General features: G+C 37.5%; 1 protein-coding gene across 6 annotated transcripts in view; it reads right to left on the reverse strand.

The window, feature by feature from the left end:
* The window catches only part of ARMC9 (armadillo repeat containing 9), a 73283-nt gene that overhangs the window by 11886 nt on the left and 48301 nt on the right, over positions 1 to 13096 (reverse strand). For 5 of the 6 annotated variants that reach the window (XM_085325194.1, XM_085325193.1, XM_085325195.1 and 2 more), the window contains 3 exons: positions 5854 to 5958; positions 4961 to 5076; positions 1172 to 1296 (listed from right to left, as the gene is read on the reverse strand). In XM_085325194.1, coding sequence (XP_085181320.1) covers positions 1172 to 1296; positions 4961 to 5076; positions 5854 to 5958 — 346 coding nt within the window. Of the gene's footprint in view, positions 1 to 1171; positions 1297 to 4956; positions 5077 to 5853; positions 5959 to 13096 lie in introns of those variants that run through there. The other variant, XM_085325196.1, reaches the window with a different exon arrangement.

A 13096-nucleotide genomic window follows, 5' to 3' on the forward strand; every position in this document is an offset into this window, starting at 1 on the left:
TTAGCTACACTCGACATGCTACTGTGTAAAGTGAGGCTGGAAGAGAGCAGCTCTCATTCCTACACAACAGTTGAGAACAAAAGTGCACGTCTTGAACGGGAGCTTCATCTGCTTCTATCATAAGCCTTTTGTTTGGCATATTATATTTATCAGCTCTAGGCATTACGCAAGCAGATTCCTGACTGCAAGAGTTTGGTTACTTTTCTCAGAATCCTTTTCATTTCCTCTAGGAAATTTAGAAAAAGGAGATGGAGAAAAAAGTATGCTATTTCTCTAGTGCTTCAAAGCATATTTCTCAGTAAAGTAAAGGCATACTTTGTCTGAACTTAATAATAATTCTGTACCGGATACACTGCAAGATCCTTTATCCAAGACCGCAGACCATTTTGCCTTAAATCCCTAATTGGAAATGTTAACGAGTCCCTGCAAGCAGGTTGAAACTCCCACAGCAGAAGTAGATCCCGTGGTTATCAGGAGCTGGGCAGTAAAGTATTTTAGAAGCCTACAACCTTTTAAACTCTGTCTCCTGTTTCTCAGGCCCAGTGGAGTTTGCATTAATTTATTTTCTGTTGCAAGGGCAGAATCTTTAGCAGCATCACCCACAATGTAGTAACACAGCATAGGGCTTCCCATCCTCCACAACCTTTTATGGTTTGACTGTAGCTGCTCCACTAAGTATATAACTGCAGCTGCCGTCAACTTTAATACAGAGGTCTAGCCAACAGAGCCTGCAGGTGCCAGTAGACAGTGATTCATTTAGATCCAAACAAGGGTATATTTGATCAAGTAAGTAGCTTTSCCTGTTGGGAAGTGCACTGTCTCTTGGCTGCAGCTCTTCTCCTAGGCGGAGGACATCACTGAGTGAAAGAAAATACACTGCACATAGGAAGCTCTGGGTGTGATCCTTGACCCTTCCACAGGAAGCAAGATGGAGCGAAGCAAGTGAGATCATTAATTTCTGCAGACCACATGGTACYTTCTGTAGCCATTCACTGCGCTCAAGCCAAAATGGTGCAAGACATCCCAAGGTCTTGCAGACTGCCCCAGGGTCTACACAGGGAAGGCCGGGCCACATTTTACAAGTCTGCAACCCACACGCTATGCCCCAAATGACTGCCCCACTTGAGAAAGACATGAACAATTCACAACAGCGTTCACAGAATATCCTTACATGAGGAGGAAATGCAGAGGTCAGAAATGCTGGACCTACTCCCACTACGAATGGGAGGACGATCACTCGACAAGGACTGGAGTTTTTCATCCCTACTGTGGCAAGGAATGTCATCGTTTTCTGGCCTGGAGGAGAAAGGAGAATGCAGGGTGATGAATTCTTAGTCTCGAAAATGCTGCCTGAGAGTTACCTTCTAATTGCCTGTAATGGTGTAAAAGATTTTTTTTTTTTAACATTGYAAACTACTGTTTAGTTCATAATTTAACTGCATGACTATAGCTCCCCCAAACCAGCTGATGTTAGATGTATTTGAAACTAATACRTTTTCCTACGGCAATAAAGAGCCAAGGAAAGGAAACCATAACTCCTTGCAGTCTGGAGAMATAATATACCAGCAGGATGCTTAAAGAAAAAGACAGCAGCAATGGACAGAGAAGTAGATCTTTGACTTCCCCAGTGAGGTTGATGGTTGAGAAAGAACAGAAAGATAGAATAGGGTAAAGATTGTGTAGTAATAGGCAACAAAACAGAAGGGAAGCAAGAGGGGTGTGAAAAGTGTGCAAAAAGATGTTGGCTGACCCAGAAAGTTTCCCTGGCTATTCATGCCCAATATCAGGTTAACGTAATTAAACTATATTTCTATGGATGCAGTCCAGGGAGGCAGTTAATGATTTCACAGCTAAATCAGTTTCTAAGGGAACAGCTAGAAGAATATTAAGTAGTTCAATCCCTTTTGGCTGATCTCAAACACTGAGTTTTTAAAAGGAGGGAGAAAAAAAAGCAGCTTACATAGCACTTCCAGGACAATTCATCTGAAGTAACTAGAATCTGAAAACATTTGAAATAATAATAATAATAATAAWAAAAAAAMCAGAACCTTGTCTGCACTGGGAAGTCTTATAGAAATTATCATAGAATAGCTGCTACATGTGCACTAGCTATTCTATATTAATTTTTATGTGATTACTTCTAGTCAGCTTGAAAAATCCTTCCCTTTTTTGAAGTACAAGCTAATAACTTATAAAGAAATATACTATCTCCATCAACAGTCCCTTCTTTCATCATACTGTTAAATGGAGTATGTTGCATCAGGAAGAACTTAAAGCAAGTTACATCCACTACATATAAGCATTTACACAGTTTTAATGTGATTTAACTATTCTGCTGAACCTTCAACTTTAGCTAATTCAGATTGATTGTCCTGGATTGCAATGCAAATTTCTCACTCAGGGTGCTATCTTGCTTCCTGCTGAAAACACAGGAGCAAACACTCATATTAGCTCTACATTTGACCAAAGTGGAATAAAATGAATTTTCACATACTTTCACTATGTTAGATTTTTGCTAATTATGCCTCATGCTGTACGCTGGAGAGAGGAAAAGCAATCTGTAGAGACTGYTTCCCACTAAAATCAGTAAGGGTCCAAAGACGTTTTTAATTTGTTTTTAATTTTTAATTTGTATCCTGCAGTGACATGAAGTTGTCCTGTATAGGCATTAGCTGCACAGCTGTTCATAAAAAGATACAGGATTTGACTTAACACAGAACCAGGTAATCCTGAGATTCTGTTAAGTAAATACACTACCTGAGTAGCTGGTGGCAAAAAGAGGCATTATTTAACCACTTCTACAGCATACTCACGGTATATAAATTGTGGTGTGTTGCATGGCACAAGGAAACTCAAACTTTTCTCACTGGTTTGCCACTGTGACTTCCCATAGGTACGTTGCTTCATTTGCACATACTTATTTTTCTCCCCACTTACAAAGTAGGAATGCTTAGAGACTCAGTGGTAACTCATATTGATTCCTTAAAAATACTTTCTCAACAGTAAATGAGGATACTCTAAGAGCTGATTGTACAGAATCAATCCAGGACTTATAGCCCAGTGTAGACAACACACTGTGCAGGGGAAGTGGGACCTTGAACTTGGTAATACTGACCCATAATGAAGTGGTTCTATATATGGTCACATATTAGCCCATTTACATTATTGTGGCTTGTAGTCCTTTTGGAGAACTGCAAAATAATACTTAAATAATCTCTATCCTACCACTATGTGCATATATACATATATATATATATACACACACACACACACACATATATGTATATATGAGGAAAACTGCACCAAATTAATGTATATATACACACACATGCACACACATATATAATATAGAGGGAGAAGACTTGCAAAAACAGGAGACATTATCATAGTGCAAAAATTGACCACTGTGACAAAGGATACTAAGTGTAAACTTTAAAATCTACATATCTACATTCAGGTTAATCCAGGGAGAAGAATTAGACTTTATACTCCAACAGAAGCCATTTTTGCCAGACTAATACACAGAAGATAAATCAGACTGTGCAAGATAAACTCTGCCCTGGGATAGCCACAGATTCTCTTTCTGTCTTAGAAGTGTGTTTCATTCATTTTTCATAAATAAGTAAATAAGTAAATAAGTAGAAGTTTTCCAGGACTTTTCTGGGTCTGATATGTTACACTTTCACAGTCTAAGGCCCTGGTTACACAATCGGTATCATTCAATAAAAATGGTGCAGCTGCCAAAAGACACATCTGGCTGAAAACGTRTTTCAGTTTGAATCAGGAGGGCTCCCGGCAGCCAAATCAATTGCTTATATGAATACTAACACCAGCACAAGAGAGTGGGTGGGAACAAAGATGGACAAGGTAAAGGTAGGATCACTCCCTCTCCAAAACAGTATAGATTTACACCACGCTCAAGCAAGTGTGTAACTATAGCTTAAATCAGTCCCCACTTCTGTCCATATGGATCTTCCACACGGAAATGGGGAAGAAATGTATTAATGACACAAAAAATATGAAAGCAAAAGAAATTACAAGGACAGTCCTGAAGTTTTAAGAATCACCTCTACATTCAAAGTTTCATCAAACCTTTTAACTTCAGATTATCCATTCATTTTAAGGTACTTAGCTAAACAATATTATGGCTTTTGAATAGTTGTCCATATCTGTTAACAGTGGTTTGCAGTCTCTCAGATTAAAAAAGTACACACACAAATGCAAACATTAAATCCTCATAACTAACTACTCCCTGTACCATTCCTACCTGGATTAGACCAAAAGCAAAAATGTATGCAACTGAAAAGTGAAAAACAATCAGTTAAATTTGAGGTCTCACTGGTATTTTACTTCCTCAGTCAGGATAGCGAAAACTTGTTCTAACAGAAGGCACAGCAGAATCACGGAGCTCTATACTCTAAGATCTCTTAATTCCAACTACAAAGCAGCCTTCTACCACTGACCCCGACTGCTTCAAAACCCAGGTGTCACAGACACTCCTGCTGGATTTTTTTCCCTAAATCAAGAAATTGGACACTAAGATTTTTGTCTTTCCCATTTGATTTTTAATTTCTTTCCTCATGAGTGAGTAGTAAACATCCTTAGAGAAACAGATTTACTTGTTTATAAAATGGAAGATTCTAGGTCTTCTACACACTGCATGCAATTCATCCASAGAGTATACCATAAGAGGTAAGGATTATGAACACAAATTTAAATCAAACTGATCAATAAACATTTACTCATTTATTTCAAATATGCAACCTCATCCAGTACACCTTTTGCTGCTTAAACTACTCCTCCCCTTTGTTTTTTTTCAAAGTAATCTGTAAAGAATGACAATGGCAAGATGCATTTTCAAGTACAGAGGTTTTATTTATCAGGCACTAAATTACTGTGTTTTCAGGTTTTTAAGACGTTAAAAAAAAAATCCAACTTTGTCTCATTTGTTCAGACTTACATTGGGTACATAGTTCTGTGATAACCTGGCGTCACAGGTCTCTGGAGAGGCTCATCTATACTCTGATGGACACCAGCTAACAGCTTCTTCTTGGTTTTTGGAGTATGAGTCATTATCTAATACACAAGAAATGGAGAAAAGGGGGGAAAAAAAAGGAAAAAAAAAAAAAGAAAAGAGGAAGAAGTGGAAAAACAAGTAACTGGAGCCTCTGAGAAAAGTATATAGAAACACTGCTTCAGAAACCAAATTGTGCCCCAGTGTGACTGAACAAAAATCCTTGGCATCACTGCAGGCTGTATGATGACATGTCATCTAAGGTCACGGTCCTAACATCATCATAGCCAGACCTGTGTGTTCTGGGATCCAGAAGGCATACAATCTCTTCAATCTCTTCTTTCAAATTAGTCACAGCATACTAGATGGAGTTCACACTAACTTTTTTTTTTTTTTTTTTAATGGCTTTTTGCTGCTTGAGGTAAGACAGATAATGCTTGATCTGGAATAAAGCCTGTAGGAACAGTTAACTGCTCAACTTTTTTTTCAAAACATTATCAAATCAGCAAAATGTTCCAGTATTAACTTGCTCAAGACTTTGCTTTGTGTRCCTACAGCATTATGAATCTAGCACTAGAACCCTAAGGCTGCCTTTAGCTTGTTACTAAGCCATGACCTAACTACCTCCCATAAAGGGGTAGAGTAACTCAAGGTTATTCAACTTTTGGACAGCAGCTAATAAGAGAGAGAGAAAAATTTGGACTGCTATGCAGGTAGAGCCTGGTAATCCAAGTAACAAACTCAAGAAGGCAGGATTCTAAAAGCTGATGAAACTGGTGAAATTAAACAGTTAATCCAAAAAATTCATTTATTTCAGGATTCTAGTGAGTGGTACTCACTCCTAAGTACTCAGTTGTCAGCAGCTTCTCTCCTGTAAGCTCTCCCAGCTGAGGCTGTAAAACCTCATCTTTGTCCAGATCAGCCTCCATGGTGTCATGATCCTCCTGTAACAGCAACACACCTCAGTTATTTGAGCTCAGGCCCCAGATAATTTTTTGCTTCAAATTTAGTTCTATCTTCAGTAGTCGCTTARATGATATACACATTCCAGATAAATGACTGTTAATACTAAATATGTAAGCAGGGATGGCCAAGTATTTCAATCAAAAAAGCAGATACCTAGAAACTCACTTAGCCTTCCAATATAATTGGAAACGAAAGACTCCCGAGAGAAAGAAAATAATCCTTTCTACAAATTTGCTAAAAAGCACAGTTGGCATTCAAAAGTTGTTCTCCTTCAACTTCCAACCCCAAATAATTACTTCTTGCTTGTCATAATAAAGGTTCAGGAAAAACCTCTGTCATTAGTATCACTGCAGAACACTGTACACTAGTCTGAAGAGATGCAATGTTTCACCTTTTATAAGCAGCTGGTATAGGGTTTGGAGGATTTTTTTTTAACAGATCTGCCCAAATCAGTCTAGTCATACAACACAGAGCAGAAAAAAGCACTCTGATGACATTTCTCATCCACATTGAAGGTTGAGAAAAGCTTATCATTGTTCTTTAAAAAATTAAGGTAAGTCAATTCTAAAAAGCTATATTAGAGATGCTCAGGAAAGCTATCATTCAAGCAAAGAGGATGGTAGGGAACTTGACAGAAAAACTTGTCTGTTTCTTGTTACAAATCAGTATTATCTAATGGTAAGGAAAGTATGGATTTCAATTAAACTGTGTAACAATAAAGTAGCCACGCATTAAAACAATTTGTGATCTTTGCTGAACATAACCACCGCACTATATGAGACCAGAACAGCCAYCTGCATTTTCAACAATTTGGAGCATGTTCTTCTACCTTGAAAAAAACCAAAGTAATTTGTAGTTGTTTTTCCCCAAGCAAAGCATTTTATTGTTCATTTTCAAGAACTAGAGGTATAATTTTTAATCACTCAAGACAAAACCCCTTTTTGCTGGGCATTCAAAACCCTTCACAGGGCAGTGATTCCTGAAAGGTGAGACCCACAGGTGACAGTCAGCAGCTATTTCAGGAGCTATGTCGAGCAGCAGCAGTTTGCAAGAAAGCTTTAAAGCTGACAGTCCCTGGCCGGTACAAAATTCTTGGAATCAATGCTTTAGGATATAAATACCATACTGACAGGAAGACAATAATCTACTGTTGCCTTTACCTTACAAAAAACAAATATAATCAACTTCTCAAACACGATGGTAACAAGAATTCACTCTCATGCCTATCTGCAATATAGCTATGGGTGATTCTGCTTTCATGGAAATTATTCCTCTAGCAAAGCAAAAGTACTAATTAAATATCACTGAAGAACAACAAGATATTATTTTTGCTTGTGTTTTCCTACTGAAGAGAATTCTCTTCTTTCCTGCAAACATGATACCCCAGATTAGATCTGGACCAGAAGTAATGAATAAAAAGTGCTTTTCTTTTGAAACAGATTGTGATAGTAAATGTAAATGACTGTAAGAAAAAAAAGTAAATGAATCATTCTAATAAGATACATTGTAATAGTAGTGCAGACAGTCTGACACAAACTCCATAAAAATCAATGACCACCAAACTTCGATGGGCCTAGACCATAAAGGAGAGAGTAAAGAAAATGAAAAGCACGTTCTCTTTAGTGAGATTTAGAGTCAAAAAGCAGTTTTCAATAGCCGAAGAAAGAAATACACAAAGAGTAGCCGCAGTATGTTTGCTTCCACAATGCCCTACAAAAACAACATCAGAAAGAAAAGCATTGGAAGYGTGCACAGGTAAGGCATTTCACGGCAATGAACAACTGATTCCAGCCTTTGCATCGTGCAAAGCAACAACACGACCATCATTCGGACTAAGTAGGTGCTGGCTGCAGCAGAGCTCTGGAGGCTCACAACACTTAAGGACTRGGCAGCTTTTAAGTTCATGACCTCTGTCTCCTAAGCACCAATGAAATGGTTTAAACAACATAATTTTTGCTCTGATTTAGTCAGTCCCATTGCTTATCAGCTCCTCATTCACAGGGATCAAGAAGAGATAAAAATGYTTAAACTACAGACATGAAGGACTCAGCTCAGTAGCCCACACAGGCATCCAGGTCCACTTTGAACAATCTTGTCTGACCTTTCACTGGAGCTATGAAAGGGCCCACGTCTCCCACAAGTCTCATGTCTCATCTGACAGCCTTGTGCAGATACCTCAGGTATCCTAGGTAATCTTAAATGGCGTTAGATGCYTGTGTTGAGAACTGAGGCAAGTTACAGTATTACCGATAGCCCATAAAGTATTCTAAAGACTAAAAATTTTGCATAATGTATTTTTTCATGCATGGATTTAATTAAAAAAAGGCCACTAATGTTATCTGTAGTATATTCCAGTTTGCAACAACTGAGTATTGAAGTGAGCTCTTCCTCTCMATCTCCTTTCTTAATTATATTTACTGGAATTATTTTAAGCAAAAGACCAGCATAACTGTTTCTCTCAAYCAACTGAAGAAATTCTTCAGAATTAATAAAAACATAATAAAGCAAAACAATATTACTGATATAATGGCTCATGTATTGCAAGACAGCAGAGAAGCCTGTTAGTAATAATTAGGTGTTAATTGCTGTGAAYATTAAAGGCATCATCATATTTCATTATGGCAGTATGAAGCTTTCCAAGGCACTTTTACGGATTTAGACATGCATCTTCCACTACTTTTAAAATTTGCATGTCCATACACAATTTTCCTATCTTCAAAGCAGCCTACATAAGAACAAAAGAGAWATCACTAACTTCCCTATTTCAAGATGTATTCTCTATACACTTAGAGTCATAAAAGACAGGGCTACATCGACCTCAAGAAGTCATCCACTCTGCCTCCCTCCCCCAAGGCAAGATATGTTACAATCAGCTCCTAATTATCCGGGAAACTGGCAAGGAAGTTGAAAAATAATGGAAAATCACAGCTAAATCACAGCTAAATGCATGTGAGCAGCCTACAACTAGACTATGTATCTTTATCAAATAAAACCAAAAACATTCACCCTCCAAATCCCACAACATACTATAGGCACTTTATTTACTTCTGAAAAAAATAAAATATTTGCAACAATGAGGTTTACAAATAATGTGTTGCATTTTTGTTTTTTAATGTGGTATGCTAATCCAGCACTGTTTATCAAGAGCTAACCATTTTCTTCAAGCATTCTTTACAGAAGCCTGCTTACGCCATGCCTGGTTAGMGAGTAACACAAAAGAGTCAGAACATCATCCTGCTCTTTCATCCAACTATCTGTGTACACGAYGTATTTAATTCGTCTTCACAGATCGCTTCGTTCCCCCCAGGTTCCACCTCAACCAATACCCTGGCTGACACTTGCRTTTTGTCACACCGAGAAGACACTGATGGTTCCTGCGAAGTACCTCTCCCTGCCAACCGGGGAGACATTGCTTAATGTATCAGGAAACTGAGGCCGAAGGTGTCCCTCCTCTAGCTCCTCRTACATACAGAAAAAGAGCATCGACGGACACGCCACCATTCCACCGCTTCGATCGCACAACAGCGCCCTGCTCGCCACCACCCGCGGGCTGCAGCAGATGTTGGCAGCAGAGTCCTTTAACGGCTTAACGTCCTGGGGGCCTGTGATTAAGCTCTCTTTCCTTCAATGTGCTCTTTAGCTAAAGCGCATTTTCACACTGGCGCTTACAGATTTTATTGCCAGGTGCTGAGTGGTAGCTGGATCAGAGGGTATCTGATAAATGGTCACTGTACTCTTATCTATAAATCTCAAGTTTATAACTAAACATCTGAGTTAGAGCTATGATATCACATATTTACTTTTACAGGTTGCTTTTAGGGATGGTCCAAGTAAAATAAAAAGTAAATGTAAAGATTAAATATTGAAGATAAAATAACCTAGTATTTAAMAGAACAGTGACGAGAATATTCAGCACTAGGAAACGTGCACTGTGACTGCACGACAGTGTCAATACACCCAACCTTGCTAATGTGACACAGATGAATAAATACTCTAGTAGCCAGCACATCCCAAGCTCTATGCAAACCTATTTAGAAGTTCAGCAAATTCTAAAGCCAATTTACTTCCAAATAGCAGTATCCACATAGAGGTTATCATATAGTTAAATGCCCTGGTATCACACATTAGTGACTCCTAGATTTATGAATATATGATGATCTCTTAGAAAGCCCAGATTTATCCTCCAACAGGCTCAACTGCATCTTGGCAAGCAGTGTTCAGAAGAAATTAGTTATTACCAAAAGATCCACTCAAAGCCAAGAGAGACAATTCAGCAACTCTAAATTAAACACAGATAAAAGCAAAACCCAAAAGGTAATAACAACAGGATGGGGAATCTCTGCATGTTTTTAGAAGCAATAAGAACTGGAGTAAAAACTGCAAATTATAGAAGCAATAAGAACTGGGGTAAAAACTGCAAATCAAGAGTCTGCATGAAAGTCTGTTGTTTCYTAGTTGTGAAGGTATAAATATTGGTAGTAAGTTAATCAGTACTAAGTCATAAWATTGGCAGGCAGTATGAATGCCCATCACTGAATTGTCAATATATGGATATATTCTGGAATATATTATATTTGTAATAGTTTCTAAAGTTACATCAGCTAAAGACTTCTGATAAAATTTTCCAAAACTTTCACTTGCCAGATGACAACATCAGATGTTATCACAGAACATCATCTACAAACAATAACTCACAGCATTTCCAAAATACGAAGGGCCTCAAGCATTGAGGCAGTAAGTCAGCAAATCTCTGCTTATTTAAGAAAATAACAACGTTATGAGTTCTACATATGATTCTGCTGCCATGCTGTTTATATACTGTATTTGGTAACTGAGGACTCTGTAAAACAGAATGGGATTRTAATTCCCAGCAGCAATAAGCATTCAGAACTTGCTACAATTACCATTATACTAGAAGCAAGCATTTTGAAACTTGCCTCCTGAGAGTTTTCTTCTTCCTTTTAATATAATGGCAAAGTTAACGTARAGTGAAATCAGGCATTTCTCTGTTTCAAAGGCCTACTGTTACTTGATTCAAAAATAGCAAGGAGTGACAGAAGTCTGTTATAATCATATGATGGGTCASTGGTAAAATTGTATTTCAAACTGACTTGACCTAGACCTTTGGCTGGGATTTCGAGCAGCAGCAATTTGTCTAGTGGGCACGACTGAACGAGARAATTAACCTCCTTTTTATTCCCAAGAACAGCTGAATTAATGAGAGCATTCAATATCATCACATAACTCAATGACAAAATCATTTTTGAAGGACTTCCTTATCTCTATGCTTCACAACAGGTCAAAGTTAAGTTCAAACTATCCTCCAAATAGATATACTCAATCGAGGGAAAATATCACCACTTTGGACAGTCACAATACATCAGAYGCACAAAGTCTTGGAACATCAGTTAATACAGGGTAGTATTACTACATCAGGGTAGTAAGCATTATAGTTGAGAAAAAGTGACGTTATAAAGATTAATCTCTGAAAATCCCATCTTGCACATCAAATATTGATTTGGGGTGGGGGGATGGAAAGAAAAGATTATACTTCAGGACTACAGGAAGTAAAAGAAATTGCAACAATCCTATCCTATTAGAAATGCCTTTACATCAAAATAGAGACCACTGTTAAATAATGCTCTTTCACRTAGGTCTAAATACAGACTTTCCATGTAGCTCTAAACTTAGGCAAAGTCACAAGGATAATCAGTTCATGCGTGGTCACTCTAGGCTTGTCACCATTTATTGTGCCACAACATAGAAAACGGCTAACTACCCCAACAAGTGCAAAACTGCTTAGGCCACTGCCAGGCAAACRCTGGATCCTGTAAGGTGCTAAACTCACATGCTCTGGAGAGCACACCACACCTTTTACAACTGAGATAATTTATCCTTATTTCTGTTAAAGTATTTCATCTATACTACAAAGTGCCACTACTCTAGTAGAGAACAGATGATGGTTAAGACAGCAGCTTGCTTACAGGATAATGTGTAACAGGTAGCAAAGGCAACAACGCACTTGCTAGGCTTTAAGTATCTTACTCTTTTTATTGATTCAGGTCAAAAACTCATTTGTTGCAAATTTGGTCACTTGCTATAAGCTTGGGTTTCAGTAAATATATGTTCTCCAGGAATTTTTGCAACACAACATTGTTTTGTAGAGATCACTATGATGACTCTCAGTGTTACTGATGCTGCAGGGCAAACTCATGATTTAAATATATGTGAATATATACACATATTGGCCAAACACATGATTTAAATATATGTGAATATCTCTCTATATATGTACAAACACTATATTCCACAGACAATTTAGCTCTTAAATTGCTCCTGTAAGATTTTCCAATAAAGAAGGAGGGCTATACAGCAGGATTCTTTCAGATAAACTCCTGTGTAACTGCCTGCACAATATGTTTTCAAAAATCTCCTGTGCACTTACAGCAATGCAGCCATGGCAAAAACACCAATAAAGACTGGTTGAACATCTCACATCATTTAGGCCTTGCCTTTCTTGTTGATTTAAATGATCAAATATCCTATGTGATGTCTGCACTTGATCCCTTACTCTGTKCAGACAGCTCTTAAAAATTCTAAAGTAAAAATGTTACTACAAAAATGTTTATTAGCAGAGCTGGAATACAAGAGTTAATCAGTTTGTACTTACTACAGTACAATTTATGATGCTTATTATTTCTATTAATTTTTTAAAAAGATTTATTTCTTAGTTTGTAATTACTGATTTTCTTAATTATATACAGAAAATTCATTAAATACATCTCAAAGCTTCCAAACAATCAAAGAAACCATACCTTAAACAGATGTTGATATATTAAGAAAAATTGCAATCTGTTTACAATCAGTTCTGATGACATAAAAGGTCATTTGCTTCCTTTAATTTTAATTGCTGAAATTCGTCTCTACAAATGCAAGATTTCTTCTGCTACAAGAGCTCCTAATTTCTTTACTTATTTGAAGGATTTTGTAATCCGTTGTTTATCACAGAGATGGTAACTTGTGAAAACAGGAAGATTAGAACTTCAGATGAAAAAAGATAATGAAAACAGAGAGCCAATATTCCTGTTAATATGCCCTGGCAATCGAATAAAAGTT

Source organism: Rhea americana, unplaced genomic scaffold (assembly GCF_003343005.1).
Source record: "Rhea americana isolate MKP2758 unplaced genomic scaffold, rheAme1 scaffold_96, whole genome shotgun sequence".
Taxonomy (NCBI): Eukaryota; Metazoa; Chordata; class Aves; order Rheiformes; family Rheidae; genus Rhea; species Rhea americana.